We start from the raw sequence: 25,651 nt of genomic DNA, 5'->3' as shown, positions 1-25,651 counted from the left end.
ATTGCATCTTGTAAATTTATGTAGTATGTATGGGGCTGCTCAAGTCTGACGCCCGGGGGGGGACCGGGCGTGGGTTATCACACGACCTGCTGATCCGGTACAGGCACATTCGGCAGACCTTCAACTGGAGTAGCGTCTCTTCTTAATTCATGAATGGAATTGGAGATTCTTTGAAGAGTTTTAAATGACCTTCCTTCCCTCTTCTCATTTTGGCTCCGGTTTGGTGAGGAAACCTTAGGCCGGATTGCTAAGGCTGTCCAAAAAGAACGTTTTACTGTACTCTGGGGATATAATTATATACAAGCAAGTACATGAAGTTGATGTTATGAACACTTGATACAGCATAGCAAAATCCCTCGACCCTAGGAAGCATTTAAGTCTTCCATCGTTGTCTATGCACTGGGTCCGGTAGTTTCTGGAACTCCGCACTAAAATCCAACAACGTATTAGAGAGACATTCTCGTGCTTCGTTCCCAGTCAACAAACAGGGGTCTAGACTCACGTAGTACACAACCAGGCTGCCGCCATCAAAAATGGTCTCAAGTGAGACTTCCTCGTTCTCGGCCGGCTCAACCGTGATATCGTTCCGCGTGTTCCAAGAAATCTGCGCGACGGAAGCCGGTTGTCCGGTCCCAGGCGTCACCGTAGCATTGCCCCATACGCCGGGGTCTCCTCCAGTTGCTTCGGCAAAGATTTCGACACCAACTTGTTGGGGCGGGTACGGTGAGCCGTATCCGACAGCGCCGGCGACTTTGATGATCAGACGGCCGTCGAAAGGCGACGCGATGTCGAAGTCTGTGATGTTGGCTGACGGAGAAGACTGGCTGGTGGCTCCTTCGAGGACAGCCTCTAGTGCGGTAGTGCTGTCGCAGCCTGTAGTTGCATTAGCGACGCAATTAACCGAGACGTGTCTGCTGCTCTGCGCCGCATCAAAACTCGGGGCGGAAAATATACTTACGAGAGAAGTCAGCGCGAACGCCCCAAGAGCCTTGGGACACAGCAGCGTGAGCACTACCGGCCGCGACAAGAGCAGTCAAGAAAACAGACGAGAACATGATGGGCTAATGTTTATTTGAATCGTGATATTGGATATCTGTGCAGTCTGTGGTAGAGCGAAAGGGCCTTGATCAGTGCTGCTGGGCTGCAGGTGTTTATATTCGGTAGAGACGGCAAGGAAGAAATGTCCGATTCCCCTGCCAAGCCAACGAAACTAAACATGATCTAATTCGGGATGAACTCTACAGTGTCATGGTTATGCGTGGCTCCACTAATTGATCAGCCGTCATTTATCTCGTATAGAGTGAGCCAAGACCCTCGCATTTCGAGCGAGTCAAACTCAAAGTCCCGATTTCCTGCAAGAGAGGAACTTCTAGCTTTCCCCATTATTAATAAGACGCTAGTTTTGCGCATGTCTGAGTACAGCCACCTTTACGACATGACTGACTAACGTGAAATTGATACCACCTTCAGCGCGAAGGAGTGGCCGTGTAAACGAGCCGATCCTTTCCAAAAATGCTCATGCGGATGCCATGAAACCGGGACCGATTGAACGAAAAGCGTAACTGTAGTAACACAACGTATCTTCCAGAAATCTAATTGACGTAAAATAAACAAGACTATCAAAGATGCAGCTCGTTCCCTTATTGCAATACTCTTCTCTAATGCTCAGTGATGGCAATAATCCGCCATTCCAGCAGGAAGTCTGAATACTAGCGCTTGATATGCCCATGAAAATGTTAAATGGCCACTTCACGATTAGGCCCATACTGAAGACTCCACAAGTCCGGGGGAAAGTCGACTTCTCCAGTGGTCGCGTTCGCCTGCGCGTCCGTCGGGAGCATACTAAAGTCGAAGAATTCCACATCAAGCTCGAAGATGCTGGCCCCAGCCTGGGGCACCGCTTCACATGGCTTGTCGTCGTCAGACAAGAAACCCGAGATCTGTGGCTGTGTGGTTGTTGGGGCGGAGGTCGTCGCGTGTTCTCCCTGGAAACCGCGCGCGAGTCTTGGGACCGGTGGAGGAATGGCCGGCCGGGCCGGATCACTCTCAACCGATGCCCGGGTGATCTTGGAGGACGTGCCGTCCGACTTGGGATCATCGCACGGGGTCAGACTCTGGCTCCAGCGATCGGCGATACGCTCAAGGCCGTCGCTGAGCACTCGGCGTAAAAAAGCACTATCCTGCTCGTTCCAGATATGGACCCCTCGCAGTTGCTCAATCATGATGGAAGGACCCTCGGCACTTGCGTAGTCACGAAAGGACTGGAGCTCTGCGGATAAGAGCCGGTCCACATACGGAGACCTAGGGGGATCATGACCCGGAAAACAAATGTCGAAGACGTGGAACCACTGCTGCTCTGCAGACGTTTTCGACGAGCACTTTCCGTTGAGCTTTTGCGCCTGTAGGTCATTGATACCCTCGACGGTCATACTCGCGTTCTCCAGGCAGTTCCTTCGCCTTACGTGGGTATCTCGCGCCTCCTCAGAAGGGAACGTCTCGCTGCACACCGGGCAGTATATAGCCCTGCGATGACACCTCCTCAGATGCTGCTTAACATCTCTGACCCTTTTCAAGTCGTATCGATAGCAACGCCTATATCTCGCGGGGGATTTCTTGCTAAACGGACAGGCGAATGACTGATGCTCCGTCGATTCTTCTTCAGCCCTTTTAGGTCTTTTATGCCTTCTTGGGCCAGTGTCATCGTCATCTTCGACATCCTCACTCTCCTGAGGGCCGCCCTTTCTCTTCTGGCCAGTAGTCTGCCTGCCACGGCTGGTGCTGGAATGCGGTTCTGTGTGGCTCTCATTGCTGCCAGAACCAGTTTCATTGCTGTTCGGGCCGGATTTGTACTGCTGGACTGTGGTATTGTACGAACCGTAGCTCTCCAAAAGCAGATTAACGATTCGATCTCTCTGACTCTCAAGAGGATGTGGTTGCTCAAAGTCCGAGACATCTGCTTCCGTTTCACTGTAAGACGAAGATGACTCGATACCAGACTGGTCCTGGGCCGTCTCCTCGGATGGCAGTCCACCTTCGGTTGGAAGCTGGTCTTTTTTTATATACGGAGGTCGTCGAGGCGAGTCTGGACTGCTAGTCCCGGCGCCCATGACGGGGCCGCTAATGGAGGCGGCCTTTTGCTCCTCCCACTTTTCTAGAGCAAATTCTGGCTGGTCGTCATCGCTTGATCCTGATGGTGAGCTAACGACATCAGAGCTCAGGGACCCATACAGCCGAGGGTAAAGCCTCGTAATTCTCTTCCGGCTCTTCGCAACCCTCAGCCGCTTCCCTTGCTGCGCGTCCTTCGCGATCTTCCTCGTCGCCCTAGGTGAGAGCCACGACCATCGCCTGCCACGCTTTCCGACTCGATATCTCCGATAAGGTTCGGAGATCTGAGACAAGAGGGTCGAGTGGTCATCGGATCTTGCTTCTAGTTCTTTGGGGACGGGCGCTGGGCTTGACAGTGGGTGAGAATGACATTGGGAGTCGGATGCATGATCGTCGGATGGATGTTTCGATTGACTTTCGGTGGCATCGTCTGTGGCTATTGTCAATATTCTCTGATGGGTAACATGGGGCTACACAGGACGCGTAATTGTATTGGAATGCAAGTGGCTGTCCTCACCGATTTTGGCTTCGAGTATAGTACGACGTTCGCTCGGGATGTGTGATGGTTGTAAGACTTCCGTTGACTTGACCTGGCTTGGTGCCTCCACATAGTTTGGAACCGCCAAGGCGTTATCCAATTTGATTATATCGGAGTCTGAAGACTTCGAGTATTGCGATGGCATAGAGTCAGCTTTGTAATCATCGAGGGGAGCCTCGTTTTCCTGGTCGTTCCCCATTAGGTTCTGAAATATGAGGACGTTATTCTTATCATCGGCTCACCACAATGGGCTGGACCCCTTCCAGAACTCCCGTATTTCCAAGAGAAGGAGTCGTGAGCAGTGACGCTGGCTGTACGGATCCCCAGCTTTTACATATGCCGTTGTCTTCCAAGCCGTCAACAGCATCAAGACGACCACCGTCAGCGGTTGAGTCATCAATCTCTTCTCCTATTGTGAGGAGTGGTATCGGTCTGTCCGAGTGGGTTGGCCCAGATCTTGGGGAAACGGGTGGTGATTCGATATAAAACTGGTGTCCATTGGAGGCCGCCGTGCCCTTGCCGAACGTCCACTGGCTCATGCAATCGAAGAGCGCTGCATGGCATGAGCCAATGGCCCAAGGTTGGGGGTCTTGAATCAGACCGCCAATTCCGTAGTCGTGCGTCGCATTTGAAGGAGATTCCCAACTGGCGATTGAGCTCACACATTCCATGATGGCCAGATTTCAACTTGACTCGGATCTCGTATCAGCACTCAGTGATGCTCATAGAGTGATGGCTGCCTGAGGAAGAGAAAACTGCGGGGCCTTTGGGGCATGCCAGCTTATTATGGAATCTTTCGAATTAGTTGAGAGCACAGCGGCGCTCTCATAGCTCAGACTCTCACCGGTGCTCTCCGTGTTGCCTGCATATGCGCTGCAGGTCAATACACGTAGTCAATCGGACGCTCATCCTATTGGCCATTGCGTTTCTGCATCAGCAAGAGCTATTTGTATCTGGTACTTATAGCCACTCATCTGGCTCCATCCATCCCCCCAAATTCTCAGCCTCCACGACGGCATCAAAATGGCCATGTCCTGAGCCAATTATTGCCACGCTCGTATCAGTAGTCAGATAAGCCCCCCCCCCCTTAAATAAGAGCCACAGTGTCTGCCCTTAGGCCGTACCAGATCACGGTCGAAAATCACAGCAGTTGTTGTTGTTGACTTGGTGCGACATGCAACGCTGCTGCGCGTAGCGCACGGTCGAAATGTTTCCTCGATGGTTCAGATTCCGAGGGACGATAATATATGTTTGAAGCAACTTGCCGATGTGTTTTCAAAGCCTTTTAGTCAATGTTAATTTTGGTACTACGACAACGCTCACGTTATTAATGCTCTTCGGAAATGTCTCAGTGTTCGAGATGCATAACATCTCTTAGGCGAGATGTTTCTCAACAGACTCTTGATTATTTGCATTGGGCGCAAGGAAACATCTTTGACTGATTCGATGACTCTTGTTAGCCCCATGTGGCAACGGTCCCCAACAGTCCTGAATTGCTACCGACATATATGCCTCCGCAGCTGTAATCGTTTGGCTCACCCTAACGAAGTCACATAGACTGGGGGCTGGTCCCGGGCACTCACATGGGCACAGATTGGTCTCGAATTACTCGTTATTTCTACAATTTGTGCGATCAAACTGATTTTACGCCTGAGGCTTCAACTATTAGTCCAGGAACTAGCCCAGTCCTAAGATCCGTAGTAGTATCTGTCTAGTGTAGCACTACTGTCATATGAGCGCAGCTTACTGAGCTTTTCTCATCAGGCCCTGGCCCGGCCCATATCTATATTAACGACTTCACATAAATGCCTAGATGCTGCCCACTAACAAATACCGATAGGGCCCTGACCAGTTTGCCTTCAAGAATTGAAGACAATTCGCATATATATTCCACTTGCCCACCCAGCGGTCTACAGCAATTGGGATATTCAAAGTCACAAATAAAGTACACACAAGTGGAGAAAGACCCTAAATTCGACCTGAAAACTAAAAACAGCAGGCTCCACACCTAAGAAAATGACCGGGAATAAATCACCACGATGTTGTCAGGGACTCAGCGGCTCCATATATCGAAGGGACTGCTGCCACGGCAGGGACCCTCCAGGCCACAATCACCAAAGCTGCTGCCCCGGCCACTGTCGTCGCAATCGTCTTTTGAGCTGGGAGGATTGCTGCAGCTGCTGTCCGAGCATGGATACACGCCTTGAGAGAAGGATGAGAGAGGAGCGCTGTGAAGAATTGAGGGAGAAACAGGAGGAACAAAGGCGTGGCAGGAGAGACTCCAACCATGTTCCGACCCGGGATGAAATCGATGATATGGGAAACTCGATATTTATAGGAGCGATTACGGCCGTGGCGTCATTTGTTTTCTTTCGCTGGAGGAGGAGTGAATGATTTTGGGGACAGGTGTCTAGCTGAAACTGGGAGGAAATGAGTCTCCATCTGCTACTAAGGTAATGTTGACTTCGCGAGGTCATTGTCGTACTTGATGGAGATCAGAAATTCACAAGGTGCATTTGTGGGCTATCTGCATTGTGCCTATTCACAAATTGAACGTCGACGAAGAAGCCATCACGCCACCGACATTTCCATGCGTCTTCATAGGTGCAACTGAGTTGGAAACCAGCGACCTGAGGGATAGAATTTATGCCAGTAAACAAGAACCCATTGAATGAAGTATGTCGGAAGCAATCTTGAGGCATACCGTGATGCCAGCTCGGCGGTCTCTCTCACCTATTTATGAAACATACGACCTTTGAAAATGATCCCGGTAACTTATGAATCAGGACTTTAAATTTTCCTATTCCCAAATCAGGGGCAGCTACATCTTTGTCTGATACTCATAGACTAATTGCTTTGCAATTGTCTTGGCTGCTTATGCTTTTGGGTATTTTCACCCATGCAATTTTGTCATTAATCATTCAGGGAACTCCTGAAACCCAGAAATACCGAATCCTGCGCCGCAAAGGACACCGAACAAATGGCTATGAGTAGCGCCGCCTAGGTGATGCCGACTCACCACGTCCATACCCTTCGTCAGACTCTACGCTTATCTTGCGGCCATGGTGATGTTTTGACCCACCCAGCGCGCATGGTAATATTTCTTTGTACTTCCTCTCGAATCGGAGCAGCTTCTCTATCCCCTCTGATTCTTCGCGGCTGGCAGGCCGAGGTGACCAGTATGGGCAGCCTTGGTCCAAGTCTCCGGCTGGCGAGGAGGAGACACCAGAAAGCTCGTCAATGAGGACTAATCGTCGTGCTTCGTGGTAAGGGACCATATTCGAAACGGATGATGTGCCAAAGAGGAGACGCATGTTGGAGGGTGTGTCTTGACCTGTTACTACGAGACGACGGATTGGGTACCTATGTATCTGTCAGACTACCTGATGTAGAATCATGATTGACATTATCTTGCACAAGACGGCCGAAACATGGGAGAGAAGGCCAAGTTGGGTTTAAAAGAATTGGAATTACATACATAAAATTACTCTCAGGACCGCCGGCACTGCCGTTTGGGAAGGATAGGTTTAATTTGTCTCCCAACGCGCGTGCCTCCTGTTGCTGGTGTGCTTCGTACACCCAGTGCTGGTGTGCCTTGTAAGTCTCTTTGGGTGTGCGTGGCATGTTGATTTTGATCTGGGATCCGTTTTTGTAACCTTCCGTTGAGATGATTGTATTCTTCCCTGGAACGCCTTCAAAGCTGAGAATTAGAGGAACAAATAAATGGAATTTCTGGCTGTAATAGGCCACTCCAGACTGATCTCAGATGAAAGCCCCTGGACTTCCGTGCCTTTTATACCATGACAATCGGCATGTGCCCGGGTCCGTGACACAATGAAGGGCTCCATGTCAGACGTTTCGTCGTGTTTGTCCCATGACTTGCTAGGTGGTCTTACATGCTACCGCAATGCTGTAAGGTTAGGCGCGGCTCGTTGCGGCCCGCCCCTTTTTAGGTAATTATGGGGTAATACTCCTGGACTTTGGGGCAACAGCCGTCAAAGTATGGGGTAATACCCACCTAATATGGGGTAATGCCAAGCGGGCGTCCATGACGAGCCAGGGGAGGCTGACTGGGAATAGCCTTGGCCGCCTGAAGGCGACATTTGCGTGCGACATGGCAAGGCGGACGCGGGCGTTTGTTCCCGCTGTCATTTAAGCTGCGGCATTCCCGTCATTCGACTTGGCAAAGCTGGGACCTGCCTGGTCATCGCGCCATGGGATTTGCATATTGCGGACTCCAGGACTGGAAGTTCAGATAGAGACCCGGATCGTCAGCTTCTTCAGGGGCTGAAGTCTCTTGTTGTTTCTCGAAGTCTGTCCCTTTCACGGTGCAGTTCAATCAGAATTCCGTCATATACAAGCACAAGGCTTCTAGCGCAGTCAGTTCTCGGTCCCGATCGCCCCTGCGAAGCAGTGAGACAGTGTCTCAACGTCCCGTGCTCCGAATCACGAATGGTGAGGAATACAAGCTATGGCCCGAACACGAGCAGGATGATGACATCTGTCACTCTGGTAACCCACTGAAGCTCTGTCTCAACGGAAGCAGAAAATATGAGGAAGAATTCGGAGGGCATCCAATCCGATGTCCAAACGTTTGAGCTTACCAAAGGAGAAAGCAATTTGCACCCGTCAATGGGCCCGGCATATTGTGAATAATCTGCTTTCGAATGCTTAGTGCACAACGAGTGGTCATCAATCTATTGGGAGGGCTCCAATTGCTACCCATCGAGAAGCTTGATTCACGCTACCTAGGCGTCTGACGAGACTAAGTAGGCAAGCGTTTTGATTTGTGGTCGGGACCAGTGTCCTGGTTCGAGCCATGGAAGGGCGTGCGTAAGCCTGATTACTACGATTCATTTCAAGCTGACGACGTCTCCGAGGTCATTCAACTTCTTCCTAGGCACTTTGCTTCTCTCATGATGGAAGAGGGGTACCATGCCCTACAGGAACACTGGAAAGCCGGGGACGCAAGTGACCCTGACTCGCATGCGGCATGTGGATGATGATAACACCGATTACAATATTAAGCGGGACGATGGGAATCATTCTGGTTTCATGAATCCAGCAAGATTGCATCAGGCCAATGGCTACTCCGGTCGTGATAGTTTGTATGTGTATAAATATGATATAGTGGCTAGCCAAGAGACAGGAACCGGGCTAGAACTCCCGGAAACAAGCGAAACAGGAAGCACGCACCGATCTTGTCCATGCGGTCCGAAAGCAACTGTCAGGTGACTTTCACACGCAGCACGTCTCTCTTTTTCTGACGTCCCTGCTTCGTGACAACTGGAGTGTATTTTAGAAGATAACATCACTCGACACGACTGGGCCATCGCCCAAATCGAGAAACAGGACCGTTCAACAATCTATAGTATCTTTCTTCACTTGATGTATCGCCACCCCTTTGGTATATTTAGTAAGTCTCTTCCTGTTCACTGCTGACGCTCATGTTTTGTAGTTGTGTGATGCGGCTGTTGGTCCCAAGTTTCTGTGTTTCTTTGATAACTTCTGCCTACTGTTGGTATTGCACATATTGTTGATCCGCCCTGTGGCATTGGCGGACACAATCGTCCAATGGAAGTCTGGAGCAGCTTGTGTCGCTACTAGATATGTCGAAAGACATGGCAGAGCTCCATGGTCTGCTTATCGTCATCGAAGTTTTGATTGCTATGAATACCTGGGCGCCTTGTCATAGGGCGCGCCGAAAGCGCTCACAGAAGTTGCAGTACCAAGGACATTGCTGCGGCCGTGCTCTTATATAATTCTGTGCTGTAACGCGTCCCTAGAAAAACTCGCAATCACACATTAGCATCCGAGCTCAACGTTGGAGTTGCGTCTCTCCACTTATTGAGAAGCCAAGAAATGCTTCCAAGACTTTTCAATGCCACGAAAGGAAGTCCGTTTGCCGGCAAAGATTAACGCGCCTTGGCGGGACGTGGAAATCTCAAAACACCATACAATATCCCCGCTCTGGCTACTGATACTAATGGAGCACAGATAAGACACTCGCTACTAGTATAAACTAGCGGGTGGCTGTATTTAATGAGCCGAGCAAGATGCCTATTTCATTCTCAAGAAAATGGTGACTTGCTGAGCTACCTGATCTGTCTACTTTTACCCACCTGCTTGGGGAGGGTTGTCGACATTGGTAATCACGAAAGTTCTCCTCATACGCAAGAAAAGATGTGGTCTCTTCAGCAAGTCGCGTTTACCATCCTGTTGTTGCGTGGAGTGGCTTCGCAAACCCAATATGGCGGCAACTCTGTACGCGTCGTGCCCGACCCGCCGATCGTGGAATCGCGTGCATTTTCAGCTCCCAATGCGACCTTGTACAGCCCCTCATTTCTCCTCAACGCGTCGTTTCCACAAGGATGGGCAGAGGGGACCGCTGGGGCGACGAGCGAATACTCTTTGCGTAAGCCAGAAGAGATTGAACAGGCAGATGTGTGATAGACAGACAACGCTGACCAAAGCTTAGACACATTTCTCCAAAGCCTGGCGGACAGAAACCCGTCATGGATGAAGTACCAGACTGCCGACTTCGATTCTGAAGAAGGTCGAGCGTTTCCCTACGTTGTTCTCAGCAGCGGCAGTGCCAATTCCAGCATCAATTCGCTAGGGAATGGCAAACTCAAGGTCTGGCTCCAGGGTGGAGTGCACGGAAACGAGCCTGCCGGTGACGAAGCATTGCTCGCGCTACTAGGGAAGATGGACGCGAATCACGAATGGGCGACGAGCATTCTAGCGACGCAAGACATCGTCGTCCTACCTCGTTACAACCCAGATGGAATTTCTTATTTTCAACGAACACTTGCAACAAATTACGACCCGAATCGTGACCATATCAAGCTGGCTCGTCAGCAGACACGGGATATCAAGGAGCTATTTAGCGGATTTGGTCCACATATTGCAGTTGACATGCACGAATACGGTGCTTCGTCCAGGTATGCTACGAATTATAGCAATGCTGCCGATGGAATGTACTCGGCTGCAAAGGTGCGTCCCAGATTAAGCCTCCCTTACCGGAATGTCATAAGTCCAATAGATTCTGATGTCTGGATAGAATCTGAACATCTACACTTCTATTCGCAATATCTCAGAGGCGCTTTTTGCGAAGAATGTTGGCAGTGACCTCACAGCTGCTGGGCTGCGCGGTGAGCCGTACATGACTAGCAGCTCATCCTCAAACCCGGTCCGGCTCGTTGAAGCAGGCAGTGACGCTAAAATTGGCCGCAACGCCATGGGCCTTACACAGACCGTAACATTCCTTTTCGAAACTCGAGGTATTGGGATTGCCAGCCAAGAGTTCAAGCGTCGCACCTACGCAGGGCTCACGATGGTTTCATCCATCCTCCAGACTGCCGCTGACAACTTCGAGGAAGTCTATGACACTTTGGAGAATGGCATACAGGAATTTATCGAAAGTGAAGAAGACATTGTCGTCACAGACTACACAACACCGCAAGATAGGACTTGGACGATGGTAAATCGCTATACAGGTGATGTCGTCCAACTGCCTGTTCAGTTCGAGAGCAACACTCCGGCTGTTGCAAACCTTACGCGTCCTCGTCCAAAGGCCTATCTCATTCCTACTGCATGGGCCGACCTTGCCGAGCGCCTGATGGTATCAGGTCTCGATGTTGAGAAGCTGAAAGATGCGTACGCTGGCACTGTGGTAGCATACAATATCACATCTGCTTCTTTGGCAACATCCTACTATGAAGGTGTGGTGCTTAGCTCTGTTACGGCTGAGCCTGTGGACAAAACAGTTTCGCTTCCGCCAGGCAGCTTCCTAGTAAGGACAAAACAAAGAAATGCAGGTATTGCCTTCAATGCGTTGGAGCCGGAAAGCATTGACAGCTATGTCAGCTTCAATATTATACCGCTAGAAGTTGGTGATGAGTATCCAGTGTACAGAGTCTTTTGACATAGCGTTGAATCGCTTGATTCGTCTGTGATACCATCATTCATATCGGCTTGGTCGGTAGCGGGTGTCGGAGAAGAAGAAGAAGACGTAGGCACATAGGATCAATAAAAGGTTAGCGCAACTAAGCCAGCTGCCTCAAGAAGGGTGGCTCCTTCTTTTGCTTCAGAAACGAAAGGAAAGAAAGTCAGACAGAGAGTCGAATATCATATGTTTCTGGTGCCAACACCTCTTCCAGCCATTGTCATCGCCGCTTGTCTGTCCGATATGCATTCTTAGTCAGAGACTCTTGCAGCGGCATTGGCACTGGCCACAGCTATTTTCACCACGAGTCCCGGGTACATGACATCTTACCAGTGCCAAATTGCATCCGGAAAAATTATTGCGAGCCTGAGACTCGATCATAGCAGTTGGTCTCTCGCTCGTCGACCCGCCGAGACGTAAATCACACCATAACACCAGTTCCTGTCAATTAGGTAATGAAATACGGATGAGGATCAATACCCCGGGATCCCCACGCTTGTACCCCATCTTTATTCAAAAGCACCTGGGGTATTTATTCTGGTCGCTCGCTGCGGTCAAGCTCTCAACCTGACAAGCACCCGGCCTGGTCGTGTATAGTCCGGGAATAAAGCAATCTTTCCGCGTCACGTAAAAATGGAAAAGGCCGCCACCGACACCGGCCGAATAACGGATGAAGCTTGCCGGCCAGCTCGTCCCCAATCAAACCCCTGCGCAGATCCCGAAGGCCATCTTGAGCCGTCAACAGTCGAACAACACCTACCTACGGTACAGGAGCCTGACATCAACGCAGATGGATTTCCTGAAGGCGGCAAACAGGCCTGGATCGTGCTTTTCGGGACCTGGTGTGTTCTGTTCTGCACTTTCGGTCTCGGCAATAGCATCGGCGTCTTTCAGACATACTATGTCAATCATGCACTCCGCGAATACTCCTCATCGGCTATATCGTGGATTACCAGCTTCATGCAATGGGTTTTGAACTTTCTGCCCATAGTCGTAGGTTCTTCCTCCTTCACTGCATCTTCTTGCGTCTAACCCTGCGTAGTGGGGTTTTGTATTTGACAAGTTTGGTCCAAAATGGCTTTTGGTCAGCGGGACCACTATTTATGTGTTTGGCATTATGATGCTTTCCTTGGGGACAGAGTACTATCACTTCTTCCTCGCCCAAAGCATCGTTTGCCCCATCGGAGCCAGTGCGGTCACTAGCGCGAGCATGTCGTGTCTCATCACCTGGTTCCACCGTCGACGTGCTACTGCTTTCGGCATCATGATGTCCGGGTCATCTGTTGGCGGTATTGTTTTGCCTATAATGATCCCCAAGATGATAGACAGCGTCGGGTTCCCTTGGGCAATGCGAGCCGTGGGGTTCATGTTTTTATTCCTTCTTATGATTGCTTGTGCCACCGTCCGGTCTCGACTTCAATTGGAGAGGAAGCCGGTGGACATGAGAGAATACATACGGGGAATTCGAGAGCCAACCATGATGTCGACCGTTTTTGGACTTTTCTTGGTATTCTGGGGTTTATTTCTGCCTTACAACTTTGTGATATTGCAGGCCAGGGCGCAGGGTATGGATGGTAACCTCGTCATATACCTGCTGCCGATTATGCACGCGTTTGGGTACGTTGACATTCATCTCTCATTCTGCCGCTTTCGCTTTACTGACCCATGAAAAGAATATTTGGCCGTGTTATACCGGGGCTTGTGGCAGACAGGATTGGTCGGTTCAATATTATGATAATCCTTGCCACACTCACAGGCATCGCCTGTTTTGGCCTTTGGATTCCAATCAGCAACGACGCCGGCATTCTGGTATTTACGGCGGCCTTTGGATTTCTTTCGTCGGGCTTGACATCAATCGGACCAACTTTGATCGCGCAAATCTCCGATATCAGGGAGATCGGCGCCCGGACAGGAACCGCTTTTGCCTTTCAATCATTTGGTGCCCTCACAGGAAGTCCAATAGCAAGTGCGATCGTAGATTCGCGCGGAGGGGATTATCTGGGCTTGAAACTGTTCTGTGGGTTTTCGATTTTTGCATCAGCAGGGGTGTTTTCTTCAGCTAGATTTTTTCAGGCGGGCGGCTTTAGACTCAAAAAAGTATAGATGCTATGGCCATCGACGAAGGGAGGGCACGAAACGTCGCGAGCATGTGCTCCAACTTCATGATCAAAGATGTCACCTTTAATCGGCCCATCCAGCGTACGACTTAGACAGGTATCTTTCAGATTTACTCTGGGAATCAACATCTCACAGAAAAGGCGAACAATATGGCAGGCTATCTAGTGGGTGCCAGTACTTCGATGTAAAGTCGCTGTATATGTCACATCACCCTTTAGCTAATCAGCAACCAGCCAGTGCGATCGATGATGCATATTGGTGCCGCAGATTCACCAGGCCAATCTGGCGCAAGAACCCATGCTCAATAGCTGGCTAGGGTAACATTCGCAGTGCTTTTAATGTCCACCTCGTGAGGCTCAACCGGCTCCCAAGATCCCTACCAGACAACGGTTGCATATCCGATGCGAGCGCAGGGGCGGAGCCGGGGCACAGGATCGTGCCGAGCGAGCGGAACCAGCGTCCAGCCAGCGGGGCCGCATCTCTTTGCCGCGGCCAGGGATCCGTGGCCTCTGGGGTCTGGGAGCGAGGACACTGCAGCTGAAACGGGGCATGTGCTGTCCCCCTCCCAACAAATAGCTCGGTCCCTTGTGAACGCTTCTCCAAATGAGGGTGCCGAGGCATTGGTTTGGTCCGAACCCTTGAGAGGCAACGGTGAAGTGGATTTTCACGCCATGCGCGCAAGCTGAATGGTTCTCCTCATTAACTTGTTCAGACGGCTATGCCTAAGCGTGTTGATCTGCGCATGATTCAGCACTCACTCACGCACGTTAGCCAGCCCACAACCAGTGGGGAACAACACCCACAAGCCTGTGAAGCAGTAAGATTGTCCGCGCCCGGTAGTCAGGTCACTAGAGTCTCCTTACCCAGACCATCATTTGCTCTACCTGGACTAGTGTCCCCAAAGTCAGGATGCGGGGCTCACAAGCGTCTCTGAGTCTGGGGTAATGAGGGCACTGCATGGCGCCTCTAATGTTTCATAAACCCAAGTTCACTGTTGTTGCAGGACATGGAGAACCTCTGTGATTCTTCACCTCTCTTTCCACCGACGTGAAGTGCGTGTTCAAACTGGACCGACTATTTTTTGACATCGATAGACCAGGGCTTCCTAAGACATTCTCAAACAATGACTGAGTCGATATCCGAGATTTTGGCGGTCCAAAAGCCAGCCGGCATACCATGGCGTCTCAAAACAGCAGAGCTCATACCCGATGCCCAGTGGCAAATGCTCTTGGCTATCATGGACGCAGTCGTGCCCAGCATTCAGAGAAAGTCGACAGCACCAAAACGAAAGTCTAGATCAACAGCCTACATCTCAGACAGCCGCTATCAAGATGCAGTGTCACATCTGAAGAAGAACACGGTGCTGCTCGATCATGCGTCTGAGGAGGAGTTGGACAAGTACCTATCGGACAGGCCGACAGATGACCTGCTATTCCAGCAAGTTCTGAAGGGAATGCTGCATCATGTTCCTGAGGACTTGATGACGTTGCTGTCACGGGTTCTCTATATACTCACGTACGCATTCTATTGGCTCTGATGAGTGGCCACAAAGAAGCTGACAAGTGCCCAGCACCCAAGCCGGCAGTCTCGTCCTCACCGGGTATATGACGCCCATCACCGGTCTAGCAATAGAGGACCGCACGAAGATTCTCAACAGATGGGCCAACAGCAATCTCTACCAGATCCGTGGGCTCTACAGACAGCTCACCACTTTGGGCAAGATTGTCTTCAGTGCCACCAACCCGACTTTCCACACTCTTTCTGGATTTCCCACGACACCCCAAGGCTGGAAACCGCCGACCGGCTACCCGTACGAATTCATTCAGTTCCAGTCAGCTTCGACTCCAGCCTCTGGCGCAAAAGCCCAGCCCAAGACTCCACCGGTCGAGATCGAAACCGATGTAGTGATAGTCGGCTCAGGCTGCGGCGCCGGCGTCTGCGCTAAGAATCTCGCCGACGCAGGCCACCGGGTCCTGGTCGTAGACAAGGGCTACCACTTTGATGCGTCGTCCTTCCCCATGGCGGCAGGGGAGGCCTTCTTCCACCTGCTCGAGGGAGCAGTTACGACGGCTAGCGACGACAACAGTATCTCCGTCGTGGCAGGGTCGTGCTTCGGCGGCGGCGGCACCGTCAACTGGAGCGCCAGCCTGCAGCCGCAGGGCTTTGTGCGCGACGAGTGGGTGCGGGAGCGCGGGCTTGATTTCTTCGGCACGCAGGAATTCCAGAACTGTCTGGACCGCGTGTGCGGGCAGATGGGCGTGCACGAGGACTTTGAGCCGAACCATGGCAATGCACTGCTGGTTGAGGGCGCCCGAAAGCTGGGCTGGTCCGCCAAGAAGGTCCCGCAGAACACGGGCCGGTGTGCACACGCCGATGGACACTGTGCGTTGGGCTGCTCGACTGGAGAGAAGAAGGGCCCGGTGAATGGTTGGTTCCCCGATGCGGCTAAGAACGGGGCGAAGTTCATCGAGGGGTTCAAGGTGAAGAAAGTACTGTTTGATGAGAGCGGAAAGAGGAAGGCTGTGGGCGTTATTGGCACGTGGACGAGCCGTGGCAAGAATGGCAATGTAGACGGACCAGATGAGGAAAAGATCGTGAGAGACGTGGTTGTAAGGGCAAAGAAGGTCATCGTCAGCAGTGGCACTCTGTGGAGCCCGATCATTTTGAAGAACAGTGGCCTCAAGGTGAGAAGATCACCCACGCTCAGCCCTGAGAGATTCACAATTACTGACGCATTCACACAGAATCCCCAAATAGGCCGAAACCTCTACTTGCATCCAGTCAACGTTATGCACGGCTTCTTCAAAGAGGACGTCCGGCCATGGGAGGGCGGCATCCTGACCACGGTAGTTAACACTTTCGAGAACAGCGACGGCAGAGGCCATGGAACCAAGCTTGAGTGTTTGTCCATGATGCCCTGCTTCGCCATTCAGTTCCTCAACTGGGCGGACGGCGTCGACTTCAAGCTCCTGACCCTCAAGTACCGCCACATGAACAGCTACATCTCCATCGTGCGCGACCGCGACACTGGCTCCGTATACCCAGACCCGTCAACCGGTCAGCCCCGTATCATCTACACGCCTTCTGCCTTTGACCGCAATCACGCCATGATCGGCAATGTTGCACTCGCGAAGATACTTTACCTCCAGGGTGCGATTGAGATTCACGCCGGGCTTGCCGGAATGAGGCCTTTTATCCGCGAGGAAACCCCCTCCTCAACAGCTCCTGCGCCCGCACCGCCCACAAATGACATTGTCAGCACTGTATCCGATGCTGGTGTTGCCGACCCGCGCTTCAAGGCCTGGCTCGCAGAGCTCGAGAGGCACGGCAACAAACCACCCACGGCCAACTTCTGCTCCGCGCATCAGATGGGCACGAACCGGATGAGCACGTCGGAGAGGACAGGCGTGGTCGACCCGCGCGGCCGCGTCTGGGGCACTGAGGGCCTGTATGTGAGCGACGCGAGCGTGTTCCCCAGCGCGAGTGGCGTCAATCCCATGGTGACAAATATGGCCATCTCGGATTGGATCTCGAGAAATGTGGCAGGCGACCTCGCGAGAGACGGATCTGGGGAAAGGGCGAAGTTGTGACTATGAGTGAGTATTTGGGTGGCGTGAATTCGGCGACATGAGTATATTTGTCACTAAATGTGTTCTGGAAAAGCATTTTGGCACAAGGTGTTCGATTTCCATAAGCAAGCAGATATTTGGTGTGTGTTTTTGGGGTCTTCACAATCTCACTGTGGCTGTTGAATGTTCTTTTAGGACGCATAAATTAGCGAGTCAATGCCTTATCATACTACCTGGGTGTTAATCTTGAATGTTATGCTGGCATCAGCAATGGAACGTTGTGGTTTTGGTTACTCGAGCAGCGGTCCTAAAATTAGGACAATAGGCAGATACATACACTCGCTGACTGTGTGGAGCAAATAGCCCAGTATAGCTCGGATTTGATCCTTAGGCATGACAAATGCCGCAATCTCAGAGTCATCTGCCCGCGAGACCTCATGACGCGTGCTGCAAAAGTCACGGTGATGTGCTGAAGGGGTTAATTAGTAAATGATCGAGACACGTCCGTGCTGGATAAGTTCCCTCTTTGAGAAGATACCATGCCACCTTGTCTCTCGGTGAAGAAGAGAAATATGAAGTCGATTCGGCGATAAGATCGCAAGTTATTATTGTGAATATCGCAATCCACTGAGAACTATAATAATAAAGAGGACGCTTCACTGCATTTATATCACATATGGTGTGTAGAGTCTTTCGCGAAAACATGCCAATCACATGCACGAGGTAAAAGTCAGTCCGTATCGTCAGTCAATGAGTAATTGACCAGAACCAGCGATGCGGCCTTTCTACCACACACGCATTATATTTCCCGATTTATGTCAGCTTCAAGTGCATCCATGTGCTCTTGGTGTTGTGGCTAGAGTCTTGGTGGCTGCACTAAGACCCCCTGGCTGCCCGTCTCGGGCCGCCACTAACACATAAGACCTGAACCAAAAGAATCATGCATGCATGAAGATCCTGTTGACGTCTTACATTTTGGGTACCACAGCCTGCTTACCTCTTCTGGCGCTGGTCATTCGGGTACAGTCAGACAGACTATTGCGGATAATTACCACAGTACCATCAGCCCGGTAAGCTTGGCTTGGTGGTGAACTTTACTATGTAGTCTGGTGGTTTATTGGTCCGGTCCGTCCAATACTCCGCGCAGGTCCACGGTGAGGTGGTGAGAAACGGCCAGGAACATCCTCGCTGGCGGGGTGCGGCTGGCCGTCCTTGCAGTAGAATAAGCATGCAAGGTCTCACTGGCGCAAATGAATCAAAGCATCATGATACGAACACGCTGCCGTAATGGCACGCAATGGCGGGGTGGCTCTGAAATCCCATGATTTCTGAGCATCTCGCGCCTCACTACTGAGTGCGAGAATTAGTATAAATACGGAGAACGTGTAAAGGTGCACAACATGCTGCTTCTCCCACAATCCGTGTAACCCATTACTCAATTAAAGTGTGACCGTATCTTGTACAAAAGACCAACCACCAGTCTCTATCGACACTTCGTCTGAAATTCTTTGGAAAAACACGCTGAACCTGACAACATGCACTGCTCAATTGCCTTCGTCTTCGCCCTCGCCGCTGGGGCCCTCGCCCAATGGCATGGACCACCACCCACGAAACCGACTCTCAATGACAGCTCAGTTGCCACGCTCGTGAATGGCTACACGTACCTATTGGAGAAGCCCGGCGGGCCAGATTTCAACAGCACTGCCGAGGCGATCTTGTCGGACAAGTTCCAGGTGTTTTCCGACTCCATCCTGACGCTTTCGCAGCGACCCGTGAGTGTACTTCATTGTTCGGCCCAATAAGAAAAGAAGACACAAGAATGCTGACAGATTCCGATTTCCTACAGTTTGGGCAGCCTGCGTACCCAAGCAAGCAGGCCTATATCGATAGCCAGTTCCAGACGCCCCCACTCCCCGTCGTCAACACGCTGGGTGTGTTCTACACCTGCGACAAGATTAGCTGGCGCTGGCAGGCAACCGGCATCGGAAGCAACCAGTTCGAGATCAACGGCATTATCAATTTTGAGACGAACCCCGAGACCGTCCAGATCGACACGGTCTACTCCGAGTTCAACACGGCCGCTTTCGAGGCTGATTTGGGGTTCCCTGAGTGTCAGGGACAGGGAGCCTGAAATGCGCCTTCGATACAAATGGATGGGATGGATTGTCGGGGGGTGGTCTATTTGGAAATTATATCCTAAATAGTATCTATTAAGTACAGGGTTTTACGCTGTCATTTGTGAGCATCTGAGGTGGTGTCAACTGCAATTGCTCTCCCCATTATTTGTGGAACCATACAGTGAAGCCAAGCATAAAATGCGATGAACACGATTTCCTGTGCAGCATGCTCATTTGGCACATGCTGAGGGCGGGATGTGTTCACAAATTGTGACTTGTTAGCGCCGTGCTCCTGCAGCGACACGAAGAAAGTCCTCTAACGACGGTACAGCTCTCACATTGACTCTGGTCTCAGAAGTCTTCACGTCTTTGAATCTGGAGGGCGTTCAAAAAAGATATGGGACGATGTCCAATATTGGTCTGTAAAAAGTACAACCAATTAAAAACATTAAAAGAGGTGAGGGTCAGAAATTTTGACTTCATTTTGACTATATTGGCCAATCACACTTCTAGGCCAAAGCCTCCAGAAGTCGTGGGAATGGATGCTGTTGCCAATGGGTGATTATCCAGCTGGACTTTCTCGTGGCATAATCCCTGAAGAGACGAAAACTTTAATTCGGAACGAGGTTTCATGGCTTTCCATTATGGGCCAGAGCTCTTGCGTATTTGTTTCAAGCTGGTCGAGCTCATGAAGCCGAGGCATTACATCGTCCGAACTCTAAATGCGCGTCACAAGTGAGAGCTCCTACTTCTTGACAGTTCAACGCACAGCAGAGTGCATTTATTTCCTTCGTGATTCGGGTTCGAGATACCATAATCTTTTACTGCTTTTCTTCGGATCGAGCGAGTTTGGATTGACTGAGCCTAAAATCAGACAGTTCTCATTATTTGAATTCATATCTAGACTTCAATGGCAAGTAACTGTTTTGAAAGCAACCAGCGACAATGCACGATGGCTGCATCGCTAACAAGGTGCAGGCACAACGATCAAAATACGTCAGCCGGCCACCCCTTTCGCTACGCGAATGGGTCGACCTACCCTTTCGGTTACTGGTATGGGGTGAGTCGGCAGAAACAAAAGGCACCGAAGGATTCCCAGGTCACTGACAGAGCGCATGTGTACAGCACCAGTCCAGTTAACCATCAACCTTGTCCGCGGCGTCCTCACAGCAATATGGCGCAGGCTACCACTGAGACCATACATCGCCTGCGCCGCGATCCGCATGTATCTATACACCTTCTCGCCAGCCCAGATCCAGCTCTTCAGCCCGCCCACCATGGACACGTATAAAGCCTGGATCCGCAAGAAGCGCTCCAAGGCCCGCAGGTCAGGCGACACTGAGCTCATGGAACAGCTGAAGGAGGACATCGAGGTCCTGCCGGACGGCAGGCCGCATATCCTCTGGATCGGCGACCGGCGCAAGGCGACCAAGATCGTCTACTTCTTCCACGGCGGCGGTTACATCACGCCTGCCATCCCCGGCCACATGGAGTGGTGTCTGCAGGCGTACGTCGTGGCCAACAAGCACATGCGCAACAGCCGCGACAGGGTCGCCGTCGCCGTCCTGCAGTACACCTTGACGCCGCAGGCGCGGTTCCCCACGCAGATGTGCCAGGCCGCCTCCGGGCTGGCGCATCTACTGCGCAGTGGGGTCCGCCCGTCGCAGCTTGTTGTCGGCGGCGACTCGGCTGGTGGGAACCTGACTGTTCAGTTGCTCAGTCACCTCCTACACCCGTATCCGCTGGCCGAGAAGATCGACTTGGCTGAGCCGCTGGCAGGAGCATTCTTAGTCAGTCCGCTTGTGAGCCAGAACATGCTGACCAGGTCGTTTGTCGATGGGCGGCCTTGTGATATGCTGAGCGAGGGCATCTTTGACAATCCCAACCGCGAGATGTTTCATGAAAAGCCGAGTGGCCTAGCTGGTGTCCTGTTCCCTAACTGGAACCTTGTTGAGACCAAGGAGTTCCGGGAAGGTAGAGGGTGGGCCCTGATGGCAGATGTGGATGAGAAGTGGCTGGATGGGATGGCAAATATCGTGAGGAAGGTCTATGTCACATGTGGAAAGCATGAATTATTGAGAGATCAAGGGATCGACATTGCTGAGCGCATCCGTGCTAGAAACCCAGATGTTGAGGTGAAGCTGGAGGTTGCTGAGAAGGAGGCACATGACTTTATCCTCCTGGAGGGTCAAAGGCAAGTGGTTGGAGATGCTACTACGAGGATGAGGAATTGGTTTTGTAAGGTCTGGTCTTGACCCGGGGGGGCAGGGCTCTGTTACATCGGTATCTGGGCCAGCACGGTGGACAGGGCCATTATCATCTGAACAGCGTAGATGAAGTTGCCGATTTACCAGCTGTTACTCGGAGAAGCTAGATTTAAGGTTCGAAATCTGCGCAACATGTTGAGCAAGGCTATGAGGAAGCCCAAGTCCTATCGACAGACAACATATTTCTACGGAATAAGAATTTTAAAACGCACCGAAGGGCACGAAGAGGACGGCTCATGACCTAAATACATTCGTGCATATCATAATGAGCCGAACATGATTTAGATTTGACATGTGGTGCCCACACGGTAAAGCTTTTTTGAATGGCCCGGACATCCTCAGCCTTCAAATCGCTCATCCCAATACCTTAAACGCCTTAAGCAACATAGTGGGCGAGGAAATGTGCAAAGATGTATCCGCATTCGGGCTATGATCTTGTTGGCGCTCTCCTTGAGGCAAGCCTATTTCACATCCACGCTGCTCAGGTGGCGCGGGATCTGGAATCTGATGATTGCTCTGCGATCAGCAAGTGTCCATCGCTTCACTTCATCGGCTAGAGCTTGCTGAAAGAGCATGCTGAACTTAGGACTTCGCCACAGCATGGCACATTGGATTGTTTCTCAACATGACAACTTGCCGGTTAAAATTCAATATATTTCTAGATCTTTCAAGCCATCTGCCGCCAGTAATCATCTTGTACTTCAAAGGTCACTGGTGGATCATCTTCCTCCATTCGATCCGGATCTTGCGGCAGCGGCTTGCGCAGCGACTTGCGCAGCAGCCCATTGTTGAATAAGAGCCACATCGTTGCTTTCCTTGTTGCTTTTGCTCAGATACTCCCATATGACCGCGGGCTTGCTTGTGCCCATGATCACCACAGGGTTACCCTTAGGGATGATGAAATGGAAGCCCTTGAGCAACTCGGCCCCAGACAAGTTGTGTTCGTACGGCCGATTTGAGAGGCACGCTTGGATTGTATGCCAGTCTCCGAGCTTGATCTTTCGCTCTGCGTCGCGGAAGTAGCAAATCTCGACTTGAACATACCTGCGAGGCTCAACGGCACCTGTAGCCCCACCAACAGACCCTAACCAGCTGACACCTGTATAATTGCGACCATTACTTCCGGCTAGACTCTCCCACACTTGTTTTTCGATTGACTGGACCTCCGAGCCGGTGTCGAAGGCGACCTGTATGTCTTTCCCGTCATCGTCTCGAAGCTCATCACTGGGCAGGCGGATTTTGGCGTATATCTTTAGATAGCTGTTAGCAATATATAAAAGCTCTAGTCTGCCGGTAGAACGTGAACTCACTCTGTGCATCCCGGTAAACCCAGGAGTCAACAGCTTCGGCTCAAGTTCACTGTATGATGTCACTTGCATCATCTGCTCCTTAGTAGGACCCGACGCCTGAAAGGTTTAAGTTGGAATATGCTCAGTCATTAGGAATATATGGCTATGAGAACCTAGCCAGGATATTGCATAACACTTACCTTGGCTGACACAGCACTGCTTGTCATTTGCTCAGCTGTTCCACCCTAGACCGTTTCCGAGAGTTAGACATGGCAACAACGTTAAGACTCAACAAGATGCGAATTGTATACATACCACAGCGTATAGCAGCCGCCTATTCTCAACATCTAAGGCTTTGAATTTCTTGCAAAAATCACTGTGCGAAAGCATGTTGGCTTTGCCCCCGACACCAACAATCTTGTTTGATCCTGTGACGTGGACCTTTTGGGCTTCGAGAAGACAGGCTTCGATATTCTTCTTTCTGGTGGCATTCTTTTCGACGGAAAGATCCTTCTTGATCATGTTGACGATCGCAAGTTGGTTGTTCTTTCGGCACTCCTCCATAGCCAGTTGGCGGGCGCTCTTGACAGGCTTTGCAGACATAGTGTGAGCTCCGGTTGCTGACAAATGTCTAAGTTGAGGGAAACTGTAGCGTAGGGTGCTATCAAAGTGATGTTCTTCCTGTGACGATGACACGCTGTGTTCAACGTGACCTGCTGTTTCTTGTTTGAGAGTAGAACGGATGAGGCTGTAGTGGCAGCAGAATGTCTGTTTTCTTGTTTTGAATACGAGAACTGGTGGTAAAATGAAACTGAGATGTGAATGATGTTGTTTTGTGAGAGTCAAGTTTTGGAGGTTGGGCATGAATGATGCGAGTATTTATATTCTCGAGCTTAATGAGGCTCATAACTTTCTTGCTGCGGCACAGGCGACGCAACAAGCCCTCAGATCAAAACCAGGCTACAAGAGGCCGGATAGTAGACCATCAAACAGCGAGTTCCACTTACCCACAACGTGTGTAGTAAATCAGCCAACAAGGATCGCCAGGTTGCATGGGTGAGGCGAAATGCGACCGCGATGGATACTGATGTTGTTAAAAAAGGAAACGCAGGAGAAGAGACTGTGCCTCTTGATTTCAGTTGGGAGACAACAAGCATAGTTCATCAGACCCAGGACAGAATAGAACGAGTCGACATGGGCTCACTGTGACACCCAGGACATGAAAATAGATCAAGGCTCCCAAACACTGAGAAGTGCCCTGTTGGGACAAGGTACGTAGACCTAATGAAGCATAGACATGGCCAAATGGGTAGGATCTCATTTCCTTCCAAGTTGTAATCTGGATGGATACCCGGCCATGTATCTGGCCTCTGTTGGCACATGCCGTGATAATTTAGGACCGAGCAATGGCAGGACTCAGAACCAACACCCAGCCAGAGTCGGTCCCGCCGAGGTATTGTGGGAGGGCCAGAGACCAAGCACTACTGGGTGGGCTGTTGCGAGTTCCAAGGGTGTGCCAGGATTCATAGAGCCTGATAACCGGATACAATTTCAATGCTGCACTCCCTATGATAGTTAATATTGCACTAAGTAGTGTTCAGGTCCCCCCCTTTTTTTTCTTTTTTTTTTCTTTTTAATCTTGCCCACAGTCTGGTTGGTCGGCTATCTCGGCCAGCCCACAATGGTAGGTGCCGGCCAGGTTCTCAATGTCGGCCACTTGCCGGTCCACTATTTCAGGCGGAAATAGATACCAACCAGTACGCGTCACAGCACAAAACGAGCGTCTTCGTGCCTCTCAGGGACATGGGAGACCTGCGCCTCTTACCAATAAGGCCCAGACTGTTTCTAAATATATACCTGCAAATGTAAAGGAAAATGGGTGTTGGCGCTGGCTGTGCCGTTCATATGTGGCCTGTGGGGTTTCAGGCTTACCTAAGTGAATCGCGTGCATGGTAGAAATATCCGACCCCTCCCAGAAACAACGACTATTCCACTGCAGCCCACGCCTCAACATCTGTTCAACTGTCCGTCGATCTCAAACTCTGTCATACGCAACATTGAACGTCCAGCAGAGTCTACTCTGCACAGCATCTCTGGGCGCCAAGGTATTGGCTATGAAAGTTACTGCTTTCACAGTACTACGTCGTCTATTGGAGCAGGTCGTTTCTCGTTCCTCGTCAGTCGCCATGTCAGCCCATGCAACGGAACCTGATAAGACCCAGCATGAACGCACGTCAATTCCAGCTGGTGGACAACCCGAAGACGGCGCGGAAAAAGTTGAGAAACCCGACGAAAATGTCGTCGGCGCATCAAAGCTTGACCCCAAAGCGTGGCAGGAGTATATAGGGATGGTTGAAAATGACCTGCAGCAAGAGACAAACGAGACGCGTCGACATAACGCTCAGGTTTGCCTAGACTTTGTCCGAAAGCATGGCGTTCCTGCTAAAGGTTATACCTTCACGGTTCACCATGGGGTGGTCGAAGTCCTGACGAATGACGAGTCGTTGCACAAGGACTATGCGAGCCTACGGAAAATCCATCCTCTCTCCGAGGCTTACGGGCTTGTGAGTTGCTCTCTTTGTTCATTGATACCTGATCATATTGCTCACCTGACTCTCCCACAAGGCTGCCCCGAGAGAAGCCAGGCCGACGGAGCTGGAGTGATGGCGGGAGAACAAGTTTCTGTACCTGTAGCAATTA

At 51.1% G+C, this 25,651-nt stretch overlaps 9 protein-coding genes across 9 annotated transcripts; 5 read left to right on the top strand and 4 right to left on the bottom strand.

Moving 5' to 3' along the window:
- Positions 1-392: 392 nt before the first annotated feature.
- J7T55_002484 (uncharacterized protein) lies at positions 393-1,055 on the bottom strand (the record flags this gene model as incomplete). The annotated part of the gene is made up of 3 exons (XM_053137562.1): positions 393-428; positions 503-873; positions 959-1,055. 3 exons carry the CDS (start codon positions 1,053-1,055, stop codon positions 393-395), a joined length of 504 nt encoding a protein of 167 aa, XP_052998354.1.
- Positions 1,056-1,736: 681 nt separating this feature from the next.
- On the bottom strand, positions 1,737-4,314 carry J7T55_002483 (uncharacterized protein; the record flags this gene model as incomplete). Its single annotated transcript, XM_053137561.1, has 3 exons — positions 1,737-3,535; positions 3,623-3,827; positions 3,886-4,314. 3 exons carry the CDS (start codon positions 4,312-4,314, stop codon positions 1,737-1,739), a joined length of 2,433 nt encoding a protein of 810 aa, XP_052998353.1.
- Positions 4,315-6,560: 2,246 nt separating this feature from the next.
- J7T55_002482 (uncharacterized protein) lies at positions 6,561-6,957 on the bottom strand (the record flags this gene model as incomplete). The annotated part of the gene is made up of 2 exons (XM_053137559.1): positions 6,561-6,598; positions 6,663-6,957. The coding sequence occupies 2 exons, from the start codon at positions 6,955-6,957 to the stop codon at positions 6,561-6,563; spliced, it is 333 nt and encodes a 110-aa protein (XP_052998352.1).
- A 2,869-nt stretch (positions 6,958-9,826) lies between these two features.
- J7T55_002481 (carboxypeptidase) lies at positions 9,827-11,661 on the top strand (the record flags this gene model as incomplete). Its single annotated transcript, XM_053137558.1, has 4 exons — positions 9,827-10,058; positions 10,122-10,639; positions 10,707-11,438; positions 11,632-11,661. 4 exons carry the CDS (start codon positions 9,827-9,829, stop codon positions 11,659-11,661), a joined length of 1,512 nt encoding a protein of 503 aa, XP_052998351.1.
- Positions 11,662-12,224: 563 nt separating this feature from the next.
- On the top strand, positions 12,225-17,299 carry J7T55_002480 (long chain fatty alcohol oxidase; the record flags this gene model as incomplete). The annotated part of the gene is made up of 10 exons (XM_053137557.1): positions 12,225-12,584; positions 12,634-13,208; positions 13,265-13,557; positions 13,943-13,967; positions 14,040-14,223; positions 14,422-14,526; positions 14,713-14,728; positions 14,804-15,224; positions 15,280-16,393; positions 16,454-17,299. The coding sequence occupies 10 exons, from the start codon at positions 12,225-12,227 to the stop codon at positions 17,297-17,299; spliced, it is 3,939 nt and encodes a 1,312-aa protein (XP_052998350.1).
- Positions 17,300-18,813: 1,514 nt separating this feature from the next.
- J7T55_002479 (uncharacterized protein) lies at positions 18,814-19,409 on the top strand (the record flags this gene model as incomplete). Its single annotated transcript, XM_053137556.1, has 2 exons — positions 18,814-19,050; positions 19,125-19,409. 2 exons carry the CDS (start codon positions 18,814-18,816, stop codon positions 19,407-19,409), a joined length of 522 nt encoding a protein of 173 aa, XP_052998349.1.
- A 931-nt stretch (positions 19,410-20,340) lies between these two features.
- J7T55_002478 (uncharacterized protein) lies at positions 20,341-21,650 on the top strand (the record flags this gene model as incomplete). The annotated part of the gene is made up of 2 exons (XM_053137555.1): positions 20,341-20,455; positions 20,521-21,650. The coding sequence occupies 2 exons, from the start codon at positions 20,341-20,343 to the stop codon at positions 21,648-21,650; spliced, it is 1,245 nt and encodes a 414-aa protein (XP_052998348.1).
- A 731-nt stretch (positions 21,651-22,381) lies between these two features.
- On the bottom strand, positions 22,382-23,554 carry J7T55_002477 (uncharacterized protein; the record flags this gene model as incomplete). Its single annotated transcript, XM_053137554.1, has 4 exons — positions 22,382-22,912; positions 22,973-23,068; positions 23,152-23,196; positions 23,267-23,554. The coding sequence occupies 4 exons, from the start codon at positions 23,552-23,554 to the stop codon at positions 22,382-22,384; spliced, it is 960 nt and encodes a 319-aa protein (XP_052998347.1).
- Positions 23,555-25,137: 1,583 nt separating this feature from the next.
- On the top strand, positions 25,138-25,615 carry J7T55_002476 (uncharacterized protein; the record flags this gene model as incomplete). The annotated part of the gene is made up of 2 exons (XM_053137553.1): positions 25,138-25,515; positions 25,577-25,615. 2 exons carry the CDS (start codon positions 25,138-25,140, stop codon positions 25,613-25,615), a joined length of 417 nt encoding a protein of 138 aa, XP_052998346.1.
- Positions 25,616-25,651: the final 36 nt, after the last annotated feature.

Source organism: Diaporthe amygdali, assembly GCF_026229845.1.
Source record: "Diaporthe amygdali strain CAA958 chromosome Unknown NODE_3_length_2959817_cov_65_330692, whole genome shotgun sequence".
Lineage (NCBI taxonomy): Eukaryota > Fungi > Ascomycota > Sordariomycetes > Diaporthales > Diaporthaceae > Diaporthe > Diaporthe amygdali.
This window is presented reverse-complemented; position numbering and strand designations above follow the sequence as displayed.